Source organism: Lontra canadensis, unplaced genomic scaffold (genome assembly GCF_010015895.1).
Source record: "Lontra canadensis isolate GAN:19392208 unplaced genomic scaffold, GSC_riverotter_1.0 scaffold17, whole genome shotgun sequence".
Classification (NCBI taxonomy): Eukaryota; Metazoa; Chordata; class Mammalia; order Carnivora; family Mustelidae; genus Lontra; species Lontra canadensis.
In genome coordinates, this window is record NW_022631011.1 from 17,551,663 (window position 1) to 17,572,155 (window position 20,493).

Below are 20,493 nucleotides of genomic sequence, written 5' to 3' on the forward strand. Positions count from 1 at the left end.
CCCAACTGTGACAACCAAAAATGTCCAAGGAATGATCAAAAGTCTCCTTGGCGGGGGAGGGGCAAAATTACCTCCATTGAGAACCACCATTCAACCCTGAGGAAAATACCGAAGGCAGTGGTGTAAGGTCACAATAGGCATTTGAAAGTAAGATACAAAGAACTGAAGGTGTAGAATAAGTGGGTGAAGGGTGATACATAACTTTGATAAGTTAAATAGATGAGTCACAGGGAGAGTAGGATTGATAGCAAACAGTTGAATTGAGATTTTACCCACCTAGAAGAGGAAGTAAGGAAACATTTTTAAGCAAAGTCCCCTTGATCAGATGTGGGATCGAGGATGGGAAGTCAAATTATTATGGAATCTAAATGTCAGTCATCTAGAACCAGATGCCCAGGGTCTAAATTAGGCAAGAAGCCCTGAATAGTTTGGTTGTCTAAAACAGGCTGTCATGTCTTTCTTACTAAATGTAAGAGCATTTTACCAACCAAGCATTTGAAAATGGAGATCATATTATTTACCAAGTTGGATTTTTTTTTTTTTTTGAAGAGACATTGTATTTTAGAAATAACAATGTTCTTTTGTACCTTAAAGTTTCTAAGACTAACTTAAAGTGGTAGGAAATTTCACATATTAGCTACTGATCCCAGTATTTCATCTCAATGGAAAATTATATATATTATGCTTATATAATTTTAAAGTAGACATTATAATTTAAAGAGTAGACATTTGTTAGCTCTTTTTCCATACAATATCTCTGGGTTTTTTTTTTATCTTCTTTAACAACAACAGTAAGAAAAACCTCTTCCTTTTTTTGAAAATGTTCATCTGCTTCTGTGAATAGCAGCTAACAGAAATGGCATTTCAAAGTCATAACAAATTTTTATTTTCATGATTTTCAGCTGGGAATCTGAACTGAGTGCTCTATAAAATTCTCTCACTAACCATGAGAACATTAAGCTGAAATGACACTTGATTGGGAAAGGAAATCATTGAGATTTTTTAGCTTATGTAAGCATTATGGTGAGGTGTTACGGGTTAAGAAAAAATGTAAACAGCTCAGCTAGCACTATTCCTTTGTTTGTTTTTTTAAATTCAAATAAATGGTATTTTCTTTTTTAGGAAGACAGATAAATAACTGCTGGAGTTTAGCATTTGGGTGGACAGGAGACTTAAAATCAGATGTGTGGGGTTTGGCTTTTTCTCCTACCCGTTTCTTCTTCCTTGCCCTTCCCACTAACAACTAAATCAAAAGCTACAATTTGTGTCTGTTCTAGCCAAGCTCCAGAAATCCCTTAAGAATGGCCATTCATAATGTTACTTATATTTAGAATCAGGGAAAACTGTACTTTGCCGTGACAGTGTATTTTTGTATGAAGAAGTGAGTTTTGTTGTTGAGAAAGCTTTAACGTTTATGAAAAAAATCTATATTTTTTATCTGTGCCAATTTCCACAGAGATTTCCAATGATTTTAGAAAATCATTTTGGTTAAGTTGTCCTAATATAAAATGTATTTGTCAGTGCTATAGACTTCTCAGACAGTCTCCAGATATTCTCTTAGATAGAGTGCCGCTTAATTTGGCTCCCCTTTTTAAAAATTAAGTTTGGATGGTGCACCTGAGTGGCTCAGTCCATCAGGTATCTGACACTTGGTTTTGACTCAGGTTAGGATCTCAGGGTCATGAGATCAAGCCCCATATCAGGGTCTGAGCTCGGCTCAGAGTCTGCTTGAGATTGTCTCTCTCTTCCTCACCCCTCTCACTGCTTCTCTCCCTCTCTCGTAAATAAATAAATAAATAAATAAATAAATATTTTAAAAATTCAATTGGAATTTAAAAGTAGTGATACCTGTTTGGTAATGACTGTCTATATGCAGATGTATCCGTGTCCCTCATAGGTATATGGGCACAATGAGCATTAGGCCAAAATGGAAATCTTTTGGGTGTACAAATATTAAGCACCACTGTGTTCCTTAGTTACAAATAAGGACATAAGGATAAACCCTTTAATTAGGTTTTAACTTCACTTAAGAATATATCTCTCCTGCATAGTTGTAAATTGTATGTACTGGTGGAAAGTAGGAGAAAATACTCTATAATCCTGTTCTAATAGAACATATATGAGACCATCTTAAAAGAAAGCTTAGTCTATAAAATGAAATCTGTGAAATGAAAATGTAAAATGAGATGTGTGTATATATACATACACACACACACACACATACACACTCTATCAAGATTTTTCATTGTCTGGAGTATTCTAAACTGGGTAGAAACTAACATATGAGAAAGTAAACACAAACCAAGTGACTTGAACGCTTGATCACAATGTTGTGAAGGGGGGAGGTTGAGACCAGATGGAAGTGTCAGCTTCTCTGTGAATTTCACACATCTGCAATGTGATCTTTTCCGCAAGTAAAGGTGAAAATATACAGTCGCCTCTCTCCAGACAGGAACCAGGCCTGTGCTTCTCAAGCTAAAGTCGGCTCCACTTGGGGACTTTCAAGCAATGTTAATCAGAATGAATGATGCTGAGCTTTCTGTGTGTAATAAAGAGCTATTTACAAAACAACTGCTGTGTCTTCTTGAGGAATTAGTTACATCTAAGGTGTGATCTTTTTGTCTTTTTAGAAAGTGCAACAGTATACATTAATCATTCAAGCTACAGACATGGAAGGCAATCCCACATACGGCCTTTCAAACACGGCTACGGCTGTCATCACGGTGACAGATGTCAATGACAATCCTCCAGAGTTTACTGCCATGACAGTAAGTACAGACTGTCACTCACAGAATTTAGGTCTGTGGTCCATTACTGAGAAGTTTTGTCATGAATAATAAATACATTAAATAGAGGTGGAATTTGCTTATCCTTGTCGTAGATTGGCTACTCTCTCAGACATTTGCTGTCACCAGGACTTTTAAATGAAGCACCTAAGTAATTTGTTTTCTCCTAGTCTCCCAGGTCCACTGATGAAGTTGTTAAAATATGCCACCTGGAAGAAATGGTCTAAAAATACTTTGTGCTGTTATAACAGAAAATTTATAAATATTTTCAGGTGCAGGAAACTGAACGGATATTACATGACTGATTTATGCCACTTTGTCAAGCATATAGATACATTATCTCTTGAGGAAAATTATTTCCCTCAGACAAGTCCTTTACTCCAGCCCTGAATTAATCACCCAGATACTCACAAATGGATACTAATTTTAATATTAATGAAACTATAACATCATTTGGAAGAAATTTTGACTGCTGAGAAAAGTGATAGTATTTTTAAAGTTAAACATAAATGCTGTGATTACCTGTATTACCGATTTCCTCATTTAGTGTGGGTAATAAAGATTTAATGGAGCAGTAAAATCAGGGCAGTGTGGTCATCAAGACGCCCTGTCCTTCACCGGTCCATGTCGCTCCTCTCGACTGAGGTTTGTTTTTCTTGCAGTTCTATGGTGAAGTCCCTGAAAACAGGGTAGATGTCATAGTGGCGAATCTAACTGTGACAGACAAGGATCAACCCCACACGCCGGCCTGGAATGCCGTGTACAGGATAAGCGGCGGGGATCCTACGGGGCGCTTTGCCATTCAGACGGACCCGAACAGCAATGACGGCCTGGTCACCGTCGTCAAAGTAAGTGCCCTTGGGCCGCTCATCTCTCTGACCGGCAGCCTGCATCGACCAGTACGTGCTCCCTAGCCTGTAGTTCCCTTTTGAATTTTAGGTTACCCCCCCCCACTTCAGACATCTTTAAATCTGGAATTAATATATTTTGGGGAGTCCCATTTGTTTTTTGGTGTTTTTTGGTTCAGTTTACGTGGAGGCTACCTTGAGGCCAACATAGATATCCTCACCTTATCTCTGGGAGACAGTTGTGTTTCAATCATTTTGGACAATTGTAATATTCTGAAGACACGACTGTCCTCCACAATGTTGACTATAGGTGTAGTTAGATGTGTTCATGGTACAGCACTTCCTCAAGTATTTGCCGGGGGGGGGGGAGTCTTTTTTTAATTTAAATTGAATTAATTAACATATAGTATAGTATTATTTTCCCAGGTGGAGTTCAGTGATCCATCAGTGGCATAGAACACCCAATGCTCATTCCATCGAGGGCCCCCTTAATGCCCACCCCCCAGGTACCCCTTCCTCTTACCCGCCTCCCCTCCAGCACCTGCAGTTTATTCCATATGCTTAAGAGTCTCTTCATGGTTTGTCTCCCTCCCTGGACACATCCTGTCTTCTTTATCCTCGGTGTGTTTCTTTCACTAACCAGAATCGTGCCGTGCATATTGTTCTTTGGTGGCCTTGCTGGACATGTTCTCAGCCGAGCACACTGCTTTCATCCATGATGTACCCCACAGATCCGGTGTCACTGTTTGGGTTGCTTCACTCTGCTCTTCCAATTATGCCCACTTTTGTGCACAGACTTGAGCACAGGGGCTGGAATTTGAGGGGAAGAGTGTCCGTGTGAGTCCTGGTCCGTCTATGGTGAAGGCGTGTTGACTTGGCACTGAGCAGGTGGCAGCCCGTGCGCACTCACTCGGGCAGGAGGGTGGCTGGGCTGTGAATTTGGGACCCACAGGCCGATGGCATCCTGGGTGACAGGAATGTGGCTGGTTTTGCTTTTAACTTTTGTTTTCTGGGAGACTCCACCTCTCCTTCTCTTCTAAACGAAAGCCTTGCTAGATGGAGTATTCTTGGCTCTAGATTTTTTCCTTTCAGCCGTGGGAATTTATCATGCCACTTTCTTCTGCCCTGTAGAGTTTCTGCGGAAAAAGCCACTGATCGCCGCATGGGGTTTCTCTTGTCTGTCACTGCTTTCCTTTCTCTTGCTGCTTTTAAAATTCTCTCATTATCACTACTTTCAGCCACCTTATTTACTTTGTGTCTTCGTGCAGACCACTTTGGGTTGGTTTTGTTGGGGGCTCTCTGTGCCTCCTGAATCTGGATTTCTCTTTCCTTCCCCAGATTCAGAAAGTTCTTAGCTATTCTTTCTTCAGACAAAACTGCCCCCCTTTTCTCACTTTTCTCCTTCTGGGATCCCTATCATGCGACTTCTACGCTTGATAGTGTTGCTGAGTTCCCTAGGTCTGTTCTCATTCTGTGTATTTTTTTCCCCTCTCATCTGCTCAGCTTGATTACTTTCCAAGACCCTGTCCTCCAGGTGGCTGATCCATTCTTCTACTTCCTCTTGTTTGCTATTTATTCCAGGTGGTCTATTTTTATTTCCATTCGGTAAGTCCAGTAGCTCTATTGGTTTTTTAAAGGCTGCTCTCTCTTGGTGGGGGCTCTCATGGAGGTTCTGCACTCCTTTCTCAATTCCAGGGAGGATCTTTACGAACGTTACTTTAAATTCAGTATCAGACATGTTTCTTATCTCCATTTCGCTTAGGTCTCTTGCTGTGATTTGTGTCTATTCTTTCATCTGGGACATACTCCTCTGTATCCTCATTCTGTCTATTGCTGTGTCTGTTTCTCTGTGTTAGGAAAGTCAGCGACATCTCCCTCACTTGGAAGTAGTGGCTTAATGATGAAGAGGTCCCACAATGCAATGCCCCCTGTTCCCCAGAACCTGGCATTTCAGGGGTGTCTCCTAGGTGTGCTGCCCCAGGGGTGTCTTACCGTTGTGGTGGACCTATGTTTGCCTTCGTCCCGCCTGTGATGGCTCTCTGCCTGTTGTGGGCAGAGTCTGGTCCCTGTGGTGTTAGTGGGCCAGTCAGGGGCCACATTGGGCTTGAGTTGACTCAGACCAGGCATTTACCATAGATGAAGTAGCCCTGAACTGCAGGCACTTTCCCTGTGTTGTCCCCGAGAAGCTTTTGGTGGTGGGTGGGGCCAGCAGACTGGCATGTGGCTGTCCTCCCCTCTCCCCTGGCAGGACTCTCTCTGGAGTGGGTGGCCCTCCTCTGGGCTGCTCACAAACTGTCAGGCTTGTGGCAGTGCTTTGATGGAACTTGCCAAGAGCGATCAGAAAGGGTGGATCTGCTTCATTGTGGCCTCTTGTCTGTCAGGCCTCAGAAAGTCAGTTCTCCCACCTATCTGGTTGCTTTCTGGGTTATGTATGCCGATGGAGGTGCTCTCTAGGCAACCACGCGGCAAGAGCTGAGTCCGGGATCCTCCTACTCTGCCATCTTCCCAGCAGCCTTTCCATCCTGAAATATCGATCACTGATTGATAGCTATTCGAAAGCATGCCACACACCTATTATTCTCAAGGTGCCCTTTGAGTATTGACTCAGAGGACAAACCCAAAATCATCACAAAAGTAAAAGGGGATGAGTCGGGACAAACAGTGCCTGCGTTTTGGAAAATATTGTGAATTTATACTCCTGTTTTTAAATGCTTTATTCAAGGCTTTAAAAAATTAGTTCTTTTGATCTTTAATTGTCAAAAACCAAACAAAACAAACACTGAGTGCTGGAAGCAAGGGGATGTTAATTTCACGTATAATAAATACATAGCTTATAGCTAATGAAATCACTGAAAGAATTCTATTCTATTTTCTTTCTTTCTTTCTTTCTTTCTTTTTCTATTTTACTTTCTGGCTTCTATACTGTCTTATTTAAAATAGTTGAGAAAGGGAAGTTGAATTGGTGATTTTAGAGTGAGAGAAAAAGAAACTCTGTGTTTGAAGGTTTTAAGGAGTGGTCTAGGGTAGGAAACTAATAATGGGACATTCTCATTAGCTTTGCTCCTAATCCTTCCTAGACCAACTTTGAGGGCAGGAGAGCTCGCTAAGCTCTTTTTTTCCCCTCAAATTCTTATGGCACAATAATATGTAATCTGCACCCACACTAGAAGGTGATTAGGGGAAATCAAGGGTGAAATCAAAGTCCAGTGTGATCACTTGACCCCTGGTAACTTTTCTGTTGACAGTAGGATTCAATGGAAATTTGGAAGTTAATATTTACATTATGAGTTATTTGTGCATTGCCTTTATCTAAAGTGTTGTTCTTAGATTAGGGATTCTTACAAACCGGTAGAATACCTAAAAATTTTTTTGGGAGACAGCAAGAGTTTTAGTTTGCTAAGTAAAGGAATAAGAAAAAGACAAGAAAAAGCCCTTCCACCTACAAATACTGTTATTTTTTCATAAGTGTGTGTACATGTCTGTACTTTAAAATGTATTTCAAATTATGGATGACTTTTTTTTTAGTTTTATGAATGACACTTTTAAATAGAATTAAGTTTTTGTTTTATGAAAAAATTAGATTTTATAGTTTGGTACTTTATTTTGTTTGTTTGTTTTGGCCTTCAGCACAGATGGATGGGGACTAATCTTGATCCCAACGTTTTAGAGTACAATCTAGACATTTGGGTTCTCATTTGACCTCAGACTATTTAGTATTTTTTTGTTAATAATGCTGTTCTTAAGAATAACCAAGCTTTAAGATGTTGCTGAATGAATGCAATCAGTGCAATAGTAATATGCATTATTTTGTGAACATAAATCACTGAAGTGTCCGAGATTTACAAATATATTATACAAACAGGCTCAATTGTGATAAATATTTCAGTCATTGGCCAATGCTAATGCATGTGTTCCAGACATTTGAGAGGAACCTATGGTATAGTGAATGAAAAATTAATGTTTGGGAAATGGAGTTGAAAACTGTAGAATGCAAATATTCTTATTTCCTGCAATAATATGGTTTCCTTTCTTTTTCTCAGCCAATTGACTTTGAAACAAATAGGATGTTTGTCCTCACTGTCGCTGCTGAAAATCAAGTGCCATTAGCCAAGGGTATCCAGCACCCACCTCAGTCAACTGCAACAGTGTCTGTCACAGTCATCGATGTGAATGAAAACCCTTATTTTGCCCCAAACCCCAAAATCATTCGCCAAGAAGAGGGCCTTCATGCTGGTACCATGTTAACAACGTTCACCGCTCAGGACCCAGATCGGTATATGCAGCAAAATATTAGGTATCAAATGCCACCCGTGGCGTTTTTTAAAATTTACTTCATGTTCTGTGTTGTGCACAAAATTAATCTACCATTTGAATGAGAAATTTGAAGTGGAACTAAAACGACTCATTACAGAATTATTTTTAATTCCTTGATGAAGCTTCCTGTCAGGAAATAGATCAGTGAGAATATATCAGATCGGAAGTAGAAGAATGGATCTACTCGTGTATTATTTGAAGAAAAAAAAATGTTCCCTGCCTCTTTTTTCTCTGCCTCCTTTTATCTCTTCATATTTCATAATAACTTAGCCAGTGCTATTATACCAAACGTTGCAAGAAGTTTTCACTGCAAGTAAATGGGGGACTCTCAGAAGCTGTAACATTTCTCTCTTCTCCACATACCAGGAAAAAAGGAAACTCAAGCCAAAAACAAGATATAAGAGCTAATTATTTTTGCCTCACCTGTACAGTAGTTATAGGGCTGATAAAACATATCTGTAAGACTTCCAACCTCAGCAAAATCTAATTTATCTTTCCTGATGAGGGAGTAGATCATTGGCAGAGCCTACCCCACATTACTCCTATCCATTGCTGGTGATAATTTTTTAAATTAGCTCATAGATAATTTAACCTCCTTCAGAACTGCTGCTAACAGATAATTGCCTATCTTCTGCATTTCTCTATACATTGATATCAAGATAGATAAATAGCTAACTAGTAGGTGTATTGAACTCCTACAACTTTAACCTTTCAAAACACAGGAAATTTTTTCCAGTCTATATATTGGTTATCTGAGCTTGAAAAGGTTCCTCTCCATGCAGAATAAAAAGGAGTTTATGCTGATAGACCTACTGATACATATCCATCTACTTTATATGATCTCTGACAGTGGCACTCTCTTTGAAGAGTGTAGTTCTGTGTAGTTATTGTTTTAAGTATATTAAAAAAAATAAACTTACTAATGCTTTCATTTTGTAGATACACAAAATTATCTGATCCTGCCAATTGGCTAAAAATAGATCCCGTGAACGGGCAAATAACAACAATCGCTGTTTTGGACAGAGAATCACCAAACGTGAAAAACAATATCTATAATGCTACTTTCCTTGCTTCTGACAATGGTACGTAATTAAATATGGTCACTGTATTACCACATATGTTGTTAAAGAGAGTAGAGCCTCATCATGAATGCATCATCAGGAAATGAGGTTTTCTCCCAAGCTCAATTGTCTGGAAAACTGACCTTTATGAAGCTGTGCCCCCTGTGTCTATTTTCCATTTCCGCTGGGTGTTCTCACATGTTCCCTAACTTCTATAATGAATGTTCACCATGTCCACGGGCCCTCGGTGGTAGCCTCGTGTTGTGACAACAAACCTCTGTAGCTCTTCTGCCCTGTGGCACACTGACTGCTCCTTCCTGCAAGTTGAATCTAGTCTCATGCCTCAGTGGCCCAGACACTGGTTCCTGAGGTGATTTTTTTTTTAAGATTTTTATTTATTTATTTGACAGAGAGAGATCACAAGTAGGCAGAGAGGCAGGCAGAGAGAGAGGCGGGGGCGAGGGGAGGGGGAAGCAGACTCTCTGCAGAGCAGAGAGCCCGATGCAGGGCTCGATCCCAGGATTCTGGGATCATGACCTGAGCAGAAGGCAGAGGCTTTAACCTACTGAGCCTCTCAGGCGCCCCTGAGGTGATCTTTTTATATCTGTTATGATCAGTCTGTTTGCTGACATCAGTTGGTCAGTCTCTAGCATTTTTTTCTCTTTGTAATTCTCTGCCTCTATTCTGCCATGGATAGGAAACTCATAATTTCATGCATAAAGTGAGTAAGTACACAAGTTTTGTGTGTTAGTTTCAGAACATAGAGTCTAGTCCTTTTTTTTTTTGTCCCCCCTTTCTGGGTCTCTGCCAAATTCTAAATGATTGAGATTAATAGATAGACTTCTGTCTTTTCTTTCCTTCCTTCTTTTCTTCCTTCCTCCATCCATCCTTCCTTCCTTCGTCTTTCTCTCTTTCTCTCTCTCTTTCTTTAAGTTATATAAGACAAAAATGACTCGTAAACCTGGTGATGGATTTATTTTGCTTTGTCAGCCCTTAGTATGACATGTGTTTAAGAGTACAACCTCTGAAGGTCTGCCTGACCATCTGGACCCAGACTCCAGATCTACTACTTCCTAACTGTGGGATTGGCAGTGAGATTTTAAATATATCCTTTCCTTTTTCTCTTAACTGGGGATAATGGGAGCAGTGCTTAACTCATAGTGTATTGGGGAAGATAAGGTGTTTTGTACACATAGTTTTTAAAACGGTGCCTGACATAAAGACTCAAGTAAATGTTTCTGTTAATAGTTTTAAAACTAAGTCACAACCACATTTGAAAATCGTTCAGTTCTAGACTATCAACATTAGCATCTAATAAAACTAGCAGGCTTCAGTTTGGTGGTTAAGATGAGCAGTTTGAAAAACGTGGCCTGTAGACACTTTTGATAAAAACGGTTTCGATGGACCTTTCTGAATCCTATATAGTAAGATTCAGTGAGATGATTATTTATCATAAATCTACATGGTGAGAGGGTCAAAGCTATATTTCTTATCCTTTCTAATGTCAGACCTACTGTTCAAATATTTGGAGTTGAAACGTAGTAGGAACAGCTTCTGCCTTTGCACATCAGAGCACAGCATGAGTGTCTGTTTTATGTTCTCACTGCATGTAAGTGGTCGCTTTCTTCTACGATGGAACTTAAAGCAATATATCTTGCACCATTATGTCGAGATTTAAAGAGCTGTAAAATTATATGTATGAATCTTGGTTGTGCATTACAACCAGATTTGTCATTCACCAGCGTGGATATTTTCCTAATTGAAAGGGCATTTGATAGGAGAGAGAGATGGGTGGTTGCATCTGTATTAGCCTTGATGTTTGACAGAGGCACTTGACTTTTAATCAAGGTTGGATGTGAAGCCCCGGTTCTGCTTCTTAATGATGGGGCAAGCTCTTATACTCTCTGTGCCTTCGTTTCATTATTGATAAGTTATTTTAGCGGCTTGCCTATTCTATAAAGTTGTAATGAGAGTCAAATAATATTATATGTGATCATGAGTGTGAAAGTTCATCAAACTGTGGACTATCACTGAGCTCTTGGTGCTATATTCATTATTAGAATATTGTACACAGCCACCTCACCCCCAACCCCCCGTGACTTTTATTCTCCCTGCTCCCAGAACTGTCTGTGTTCTTCAGACAGGTCCAAAGGTCCAAAGAGATTTCTCCTTGTCCCAGCAGTGGATGTGTGCACAGTTCTAATCACATGTTCTTGGGCAGGTCACTGAAACTTCTGGGTCTCAGATTTATGATTTTAACATTTTTTTCTAGTTCTATTCTATTCTATTCATATAATGTAAATTATGTAATTAAATGAAATAAAATAATTAAGTCATTATTTATATATAATAATATAATACTAAAAATACATTTAATACAGCAAAGGCCAAATTACCAGACTAAAGAATCACAAAAACTAGTAGAGATAGTTTATAGCGTGGAATGAGAACGGGTTTGGGGTCAGGCAGACCCATCTTGAGTAGTAACCCCACCACTTCCAAGAGTGTGTGACCATGAGCAGCTCACAGAGATATAGGTTTTCCGTCTGTTTAAATCTGCTTCGTAGGATTACAATGAAATAATGTATATAAAGCAACCTAATTCTTGGTCAGGCAGGTAGTTGGTTGAACCATAAATCCTATTTCTCTTCTCTGTGGCATTCCTTCCCAAGATGAGGTCTATGGGTCTGTGTTACCCATCTGTAGACTGGTTGAATATTTCATAGCTATGTTTGAGCCTTAAAAGCATTCTCACACTTTTTCATGCATGTCCTGGTTCTCCATCCAAAAAGTACACAAGGTCTTGAGCCCCATGTTCTGCTTCTCTTGTATTCCCCACAGCGGCTAGACGAACGTGGTATGCACACGGCCCCGCATAATGGTCAGTGAGGGAAAAGCAGGTGCAGAATCGCACTTCTCAGGCACATGCGTTGTCCCAGTGCTCAGTTGGGCACACCAAAAGGGGCAGCTCAGGGTCATCCTAGAAAGGAAGCAGGAAATGGCCTTGTTGGAGAACCAGTCTGCTAGGTGCTGTGGCGACTACATTTTTCCAAGGTTATGTAGTGATGAGGGGAAGCGGGCTAGAAGCTTTGAGAATTCCACCGTAATGGAGACTCATGGGAAAGACCTGTTCAGCATTGTTCTGTGATTTTTCTTCTTTGAAGGAATACCCCCTATGAGTGGAACGGGAACACTGCAGATCTATTTACTTGATATTAATGACAATGCCCCTCAAGTGCTACCTCAAGAGGCAGAGACTTGTGAAACTCCAGACCCCAATTCAATTAACATCACAGCACTTGACTATGACATCGATCCAAATGCTGGACCGTTTGCTTTTGATCTTCCTTTGTCTCCAGCGACTATTAAGAGAAATTGGACCATCACTCGGCTGAATGGTAAGAACAGGTTAATTATTTGACGATAGGTGCAGCTGAGAGGTTTTGAAGCCTGATATGAAAAGTTAATTTTAGGTGCTTTATAATATTCTCATTAAATAGATTTTAAAAGCTACTTAAAGTTAAGTAAGATGTTAAAAACTTTCACAGCTAAAAAAAAGGTCTTCACAATGTAGCATAGTTGCATTGCTTGATATATACTCTTTTTTTTTATTTTTTTAAATTTTTTTTAAGATTTTATTTATTTATTTGACAGACAGAGATTACAAGTAGGCAGAGACGCAGGCAGAGAGAGAGGAGGAAGCAGGCTCCCTGCTGAACAGAGAGCCCGATGTGGGGCTCGATCCCAGGACTCTGGGATCATGACCTGAGCCGAAGGCAGAGGCTTTAACCCACTGAGCCACCCAGGCGCCCCTGCTTGATATATACTCTTAAGTAGTAAATGCACTCTGGAAAATGCTGCGTGTTTTTTATCATATGATGTATTAACTATCCATCATACCTCTTCCTTTCTCATGTAGGTGATTTTGCTCAGCTTAATTTGAAGATAAAATTTCTTGAAGCTGGGATTTATGAAGTTCCGATCATAATCACAGATTCGGGTAATCCCCCCAAATCGAATATCTCCATCCTTCGCGTGAAGGTTTGCCAGTGCGACTCCAACGGGGACTGCACCGATGTGGACAGAATCGTGGGCGCAGGGCTGGGCACAGGTGCCATTATTGCCATCCTCCTCTGCATCATTATCCTGCTCAGTAAGTGTTGGCATTGTCTCTTAGAGTTTAATTCTTCTCCCCGCTAAGATGTTTTGCAAAGTAACTTCTTGCTGTTGCCTTTTGACATCATCTGGCAATTCTTTTCGACCTCTGAACGCATTCTGGCCAACGTATATGGGACAGTCAGGTCCCCCTCAGAGTGAGAAAATCCCTGGGGCACTTACATGCTTAGAGCAAATCCAGCCGACCCACCTCCTCGCTCCTGACCCATTGCAGCTGTTTTCCGATGCTGACGGCGGGGGGGAGCTGTAGCAAACTCTCTTCATAGAAAAATGTTGGATGGTCCTAAGTTGAGCTCTTAGCTTATGATTTGAGTATGGATTTATGGCACTTGGTTGATGATTTAGGAAAATAAGTATATTGCTTTCCTTGGCTTGCCTTCGTATAAAGCACAGTCAGCAACCGACTCCGGTCAGGCAGGGATCAAGGTATTTGTTACTGAAGGGTACGTAAAATAGTGAGCGATTGTACTTCATACAGCACGTTTGATAATAGAAGTGATTGCATAGCTCAATAAATTGTCTGTCTTTAGAGCAAGTCTAGGTTAAGGAATTGCTCCTTTTTCAGACACTTTGAAATCTTTGGTTCAATGGAATGCAAGAAATTAACCACTGGAAAGTACTTCAGGAGCCACTTCTACGCATGCAGGTTAAAGGGATAAATTGCTGGGGCCCTGTATTTTATTGTTAAATAGCAGCAGGACTTAGCTTATTGTGCTTCCATGCTATGCACCAATCACTTCCTTGAAAATGTTGGCCATTTCTTTTATGTTTTCTCCATTTACAAGTGTTCTGGCAATTTAGAATTCTGTCCCTTTATTCCGAGCAATTACTATAGAAGCCTGGGCATTTTTTACTTCCTGTGTGGAGACTACTTTGACTATAATTTGAAACCTGCATGCTATACTAATAATCCACTTGCTAGATTTAGCCCTGGAACAATGGCAAATGAGATCATGTATCTGGCTTTAAAAGGAGGATATTTACTTTTATGGCCAATAATAAAAATGTGCTCAAATAGGAGTCATTAAATCTCTTGCTTCAGGATGTAAACCGATATCCTCAGATTTGAGAGAGAACGCCCTCCTTAGATGTGCATTTAGGGATATGTTTCAATTTGAACTAAAATGTGGCATATATGCCAACCTTATCAAGAAAGACTTCGATATGATGGATGAAGGCGTGAAGGAGTGACTGTAGCATTTTGAAAGAAAATGAATCGGTGCTCATTTTAACGTCAACCCTCTGGAAAAATCACGGTGCCAGATCTGGCACAAAAGTGTAAAGCAGGAAAGCCTAATGTTATTTCAGTGCTCAAAACGAATCCCGTCAGCTTCTCATGTGAAATGTACATTTTAGTAGGAGAGGGAATGCAGAATAGCACAGGAGAAAAACACCAGCCTTTGGGAGCCAAAAATCCTCAAGACCCAGTTGCCAACCCAATTCTGATTTACTACTCGAGTCATCCTGGTAGGCACCTTCCTTCCTTGGGGAGTGCTCTTCCCTCCGAGGTGGACGGGATCATGATGGCTGACCCACCTCAGTGACACAGCAGTTGCATAACAAGGAACAATTAACTTATTATTGTTTGTTGGTTTAGAATTTACAAACCATCATTATATTAGGAGTGTCTTATCCTCCAGCAAGCCAAAGTCAGAGACAGACATGGTTATTGTCCCCGTTGGTAAATGGTAAAATGGAGGCTGGGCATTCAGCTAGTGAGTTCAGAGGGACAAGGTTCTGGAACCCAAGGTTTCAGGCTCTGTGTCCTGCGCTCCGGCCCCAGCACAGCCTTCTCTCTCTTCACGGCAGGCCAGAGAGGGAACAGACTGAGAGAGGCCTTACATGTTCTTGACCCAGATAAGTATGTTATTAATGTGAAAAGCGGTGATTAAAAAGGTCATGTTTTTAAAATTATGACACTATTTTTTTTTAACTCTTGCTACCTAGTCCTCGTTCTGATGTTTGTGGTATGGATGAAACGCCGGGATAAAGAACGTCAGGCCAAGCAACTTTTAATTGATCCAGAAGATGATGTAAGAGATAATATCTTAAAATATGATGAAGAAGGTGGAGGAGAAGAAGACCAGGTGAGCTATATTTTAAACCTTTGAGATGAAATTTTGTGATCACGTAATTCAAGGTGTAGGACAAATGTTAATACACGCAAGAAGTAAGGAAATGGTCTCAAGTTTCCTGTTTGTCACTTTATCAAATACTTGGGGGGAATTCTTCCCTACATGTGCCGCACATTTCTTGATTTTTGTTTTTCAAAGTGCCAAATGTCATCGTACTTTTTTCTGCAAGAAAATTGTTAACATTGAGGAGCTAGGATTTAAACCCAGTTCCAATTATAATAATGCTAATAAAAATTTTTTTATAGTTTTTCTTCTTTGGATATCTAAAGTATAAGCAAAATTAGTTTCTACAAGGGGATTTATATATATATAAATATACAGGAAAAGCACTAGATAATTCATTCTACAAACATTTACCAAGCAAGTTCAATATTCCATACACCATTTTGATCACTGAAGATACAGAAATGGGCAGAGCCCACAAATATCTGCCCTCAAGAGTCTTAAATTCTTGAGAAGTATTTGAAGTTGGAGACCAGATCTAGTTCATCTTTGTATCAGTAGAGTCTTTCATGTTGCCTGGGTCATACATGTGGAAGTTCCCATCTGGCTCTAAAATCACGTGAGCTTCTGTATCACTGTGTACGTAAGGAACATGTTCAAGGATGAGGGTGACCACTATGTGGAACACCTTTATGTGCTTGAAAGCAAATTTTAGGTATTGCCATGGCTCACATCTGTAATGCCTATACTACATACAAGGCGTTCTGCTGGGTGTAATAAATGCTGGTGTCTCTTAAATCTTCGAAACCCTGTGATATTACACTGTGAGTGTCTCCCCTTTTGTGATAGAAAACAAAGCTAAAGTTGACTGGATTCTCATACAGAAGTAGGAAGCGATGGACACAGAGTTTGAATCCAGGTCTGTCTGATGCCACAGCCTAAACTAACCACCCCGAGACCGTACCTCTCGTAATTACCTGGAAGATACTAATGTAATCTACAAAAAGTCACCATGACAGGTGACTATATTTTAAATACTTTCATAATTATGTTATTTCCGACTTAAAAATACAAACTTTGGAGCAGTAGTCAAAAAAAGAACTCAGAATTCTTGGGTCATGGATCATTCATTATCAGTAAATTCAAATGTACTCTTTCTTAACTATATATGTAGACAATTAGTGATAAGACCGTTAATTTGAGTAAAAGCAAATTTTCATGAACGTATTTTCTCTTTCCCTTCTCTGAGGAAATAATAGATCACTTTTTGGATGTTGTGGGTTTTTTTTTTTTATTTGTTTGTTGTTTGTTTTTTGTTTTTTTGCTTTTGCTTTTTCAAAGATCTTATTTATTTATTTATTTATTTATTTATTTGAGAAAGAACATGAGTACAAGTTGGGGGAGGGGCAGAGAGAGAGGCAGAGAGATCATCTCAAACAGACTCCGAGCTGAGTGTGATGTGGGGCTTGATCTCCGACCCTAAGATCAGACCTGAGTTGAAACCAGGAGTTGGTCGCCCAGCCGACTACACCACCCAGGTGCCCCTGTATCACTTTCTGTTTTCCAAAGCACATTCACATCCACTGTTGTGTTTAGTCTTTATGGCAACCCACTAGAGTTCTCCATGTTCCATTTGTAGCCAGTGCGTGATGAGCTCTCAGAGTTTGTAACTGGCAGAGCCAGAACTGAGGTCCACCTTTTCTGATTCCAGATTCCATACTTGGTTTACAGCACCTCAACTCTTGCATGTAGAAGAGATGCTTATTAAAATATGTTGAAAACTTGACTCATGTGTAAAGCTGCTTTGAATACTGACTAATTAAAGTGGCTCTATAAATATGCCCCAGGGTTTCTTGCTTATAAATGTCTTTGGATATTAAAATTCATGTTTGGCTTAATCCTTAATTAATCTATCCTTTCACTTTCCTGAGCTGTGTTCAGGATCAGCAAACGTATATTGATCACATTATCTCATAAATCTTCTACTTTCGGTATTTTATTTTTCATGTCATTGTGCATAATTTTCTAGGCATAAATCTAAACCCAACTCCATGAAGCTTCAGTAGAAATAGTAATAACTGGAAGGCTACCAGTCTTAACTGGGTGTTTCACAGAATTGGAGGCCCGGAGGCAAGAACCAAGATCGTTCTCAACATTTGAGAGTCTGGGCCAGGGCAATCAGTGTTACCTGATCTCGCTCTCCTTTACCCTCCTTCCCACCAATCCCTTTGAGCGAAAGTGTTGAATGAGGTTTTATTGTTGTAGTTATTTTAGGTAAGACTGACTTCCTTTATTGACTTTATCCACTTAGATTAATTCTTGAGATCCAAGAAGTCAAACTTACCTTATTGCAAGATTTATTTAAGTCATCCTCATAAATGTTCAGCCTCTTCTTTTACTGACCTTTGAAATTTTCTTTGACCCCAGATAAGCTCTTAGGCACAAATGTTTTGTTTTCTACCCATTTCCCCAAGAGTTGAAAGATTTTTCTGGAACTTTCTCTATATTGTCCTCTGTGTCTAATTTTCTTTATTTAGTACTGGTTTTCCTATAGTATCTTTTGGTAGCTAGCCTCTTGGTTCTTTGATGCCATGCTCATCTAGATCACCTGTCCATCTTGGTTTCTCTGTCATGATTTCTTTTTGCAGTTCTCATTATAGAAAATTGTAAAAAAGTTGGGGTGCCTAGGTGACTCAGTCAGTTGGGCATCTGATTCTTGATTTGGTACAGCTGATGATCTCAGGGTCTTGAGATCAAGCCCCACATTGAGCTCTGGGCTCAGCAGGGAGTCTGAGATTCTATGTCTCTCTTCCTCTCCCCCTGCCCCTCCCCCACCACATGTGCTCTCACTCTCTCTCAAATAAATAAATCTTTTAAAAAATTGAAAAGGATAGATCGAGGTGACAGGGCTAAGGGAAGGGGGACATCAGGTGGGTTAAGAAGCAAAATAAACTGGTCTTTTATCAACATGAATAAATAAATAAATAAATAATTGAAAAGAAAATTGTGACAAAATTAAGTAATGGATTTTTTTATTCATTCTGTGACTTACTTCATGATAGCAGAATACAAATGCAGTGTAGGAATGCTACACCAACAAGGGTTTTGTCTGTACCTAAAGTGGTTCATGAAATCCCTTTGCTTATCTCCATCACCAAGGCCACCGTCTCAACTTAACTTAGATCACAATCATCACTGTCCTGTAATAGCATCCTAATGAACATCCTGCCTCTGGCTTCACATCCCCACCAGCTCTTTGGAAATTATTAAATCCAGACTTCCTCCTTAGCATGACAGGTCTTTGGCCCTTTGGTGCAGTCCCTTAGGGAACAGATAGAGGGTTGTGGGAAAGAGTTGATGGTGAGTATGCACTCCCTCAAGACGTAGATCCATCAGGCTTGTCCACACGTGGCCACTAAACTTTCCTTGCAAGTCTAGGTTATTTGTCCTTATGCTCTCCTCTCTACTTTTTGGGGGTGGAGACATAGTTTCTAAAAATATTTTCTTTATTGGCAATAGTGTTCCCTTTTTTACTGAAGTATCGTCGGCGTGCAATGTTATATTAGTTTCTTAATGAAACTAATGACTCAACAAGTATACAACATAATGACTCAACAAGTCTTTATGTTACACTGTGCTTATCACAAGTGTAGTTACCATCTGTCACCATACAACATTACTGCAGTATCATTGACTATATTCCCTACGCTGTGGTTTTTATCCCCGTGACTTACTCATTCCGTGACTGGAAGCCTGGACCTCCTTAATGACCGATTCCTTTCTTCTTCCATTCTCTCCTCCTCCAGAGATAAAAACAGCTATGGGTCTTATTTCTCTTAGAGCTTGTTAGCTTCTTTATTTTTATTCAGTTAGCCCCATTATGTTCTCAGTTATGGCTTCAAAAGTCTATGATTTGGTCACTTATCTGGCTTGTTCTTTGCATTAGAATGTGAATAATAGCCTCATGACTTTCTACAGCTCAACTGGAAGCAGAAGACTTCCTACAAGGTTCCTATCAGCAAGAGCATTTCCAGCACCCCGGGATCCTTCCTTATATTCCCTGCCAGGAAGTATGCCCTCTGCCAAAAAGTAACTAGTATTTTGATTTCTATCATCATAGAACAGCATAGCCGGGTTTTAGATTTCATTATGTAAATGGATGTCATACAGTAGGTACTTTTTGTATCTGGCTTCCTTTACTCAACTTATATCTGTAAGTTTCATCCATGCTATATACAGAAGTAGTTCATTTTTATAGTTGATGAAAAGTGTTCTGTTGTAGGAATTAGCCACATTTTCTTCATCCATTCTACTATGCTTGGACTGAGTTCATGCAGTTGCATTATTATGAATAAAACTGCTATGAACATTCTTGTGTGGGGGGAGGGTTTGGTGCATTTCTGTTGGTATGTGCATAGGGATTAAATTTCTAGGTCCTAGAAGGTGTCTGTGGGCAGCTTTAGCACAAGCCTGCCAGTTTTCCAAAGTTGACCCCTCCCCTCATCACCATAGTGCATGAGAATTCCAGTGGCCCTACATCCTCACTAGCATTTGGCTTTTTCCAGTCTTTCAGTTTCAGCCACTCTGATGGCATGTATCTCAGTATGTTCCTACTGACTCATGTACTGTTTTGACATCTTTTTGTTTTTGTTTTTGTTTTTTTTAACTTATTTGATAGAGAGAGACACAAAGAGAGGGAACACAAGCAGGGGGAGTGGGAGAGGGAGAAGCAGGCTTCCCACTTAGCAGGGAGCCCGATGTGGGGCTCAATCTCAGGACCCTGTCCAGGGGATCATGACCTGAGCTGAAGGCAGATGCTTAACAACTGAGCCACCCAGGTGCCCCCCATTTTGACATCTTTGCAAGGTTTCTGTTTGGCTTTTTTGGTCGACTTTTATATTAGTGTTGTCTGCCTTTATCTTATTGATTTGTATGAAGTCCTTCTATATTATGAATATCATTTCTTTGTCAGATAAATGTGTGGTCAATATCTTTTCCCAACCCATAGCTTGCTTTTTTATTCTCTTCATGGTGTCCTAGGGTGAACCAAAGTTTTTAATTTTAACAAAGTCCAGTATAACAGTTTTATTCCGTTTGGGTTAGTACATCTATGTCTTATTTAAGAAAACTTTGTCGACTCTGAGGTAATGAATTCTCCCCCTAAAAAAATAAAGAAAAACAAAAAATTTCATACTGTCTTCTCGAAGCTTTATTCTTTTACCTATCACCT

General features: G+C 39.9%; 1 protein-coding gene across 1 annotated transcript in view; it reads left to right on the plus strand.

Annotated features, from left to right (window-relative positions):
- The window catches only part of CDH2 (cadherin 2), a 212,232-nt gene that overhangs the window by 166,139 nt on the left and 25,600 nt on the right, over positions 1-20,493 (plus strand). Inside the window, exons 8-14 of the mRNA XM_032859711.1 lie at positions 2,631-2,768; positions 3,449-3,634; positions 7,675-7,928; positions 8,888-9,030; positions 12,174-12,407; positions 12,929-13,162; positions 15,133-15,272. Of these exons, the coding sequence (XP_032715602.1) occupies positions 2,631-2,768; positions 3,449-3,634; positions 7,675-7,928; positions 8,888-9,030; positions 12,174-12,407; positions 12,929-13,162; positions 15,133-15,272 (1,329 nt within the window). The remainder of the gene's footprint in view (positions 1-2,630; positions 2,769-3,448; positions 3,635-7,674; positions 7,929-8,887; positions 9,031-12,173; positions 12,408-12,928; positions 13,163-15,132; positions 15,273-20,493) is intronic.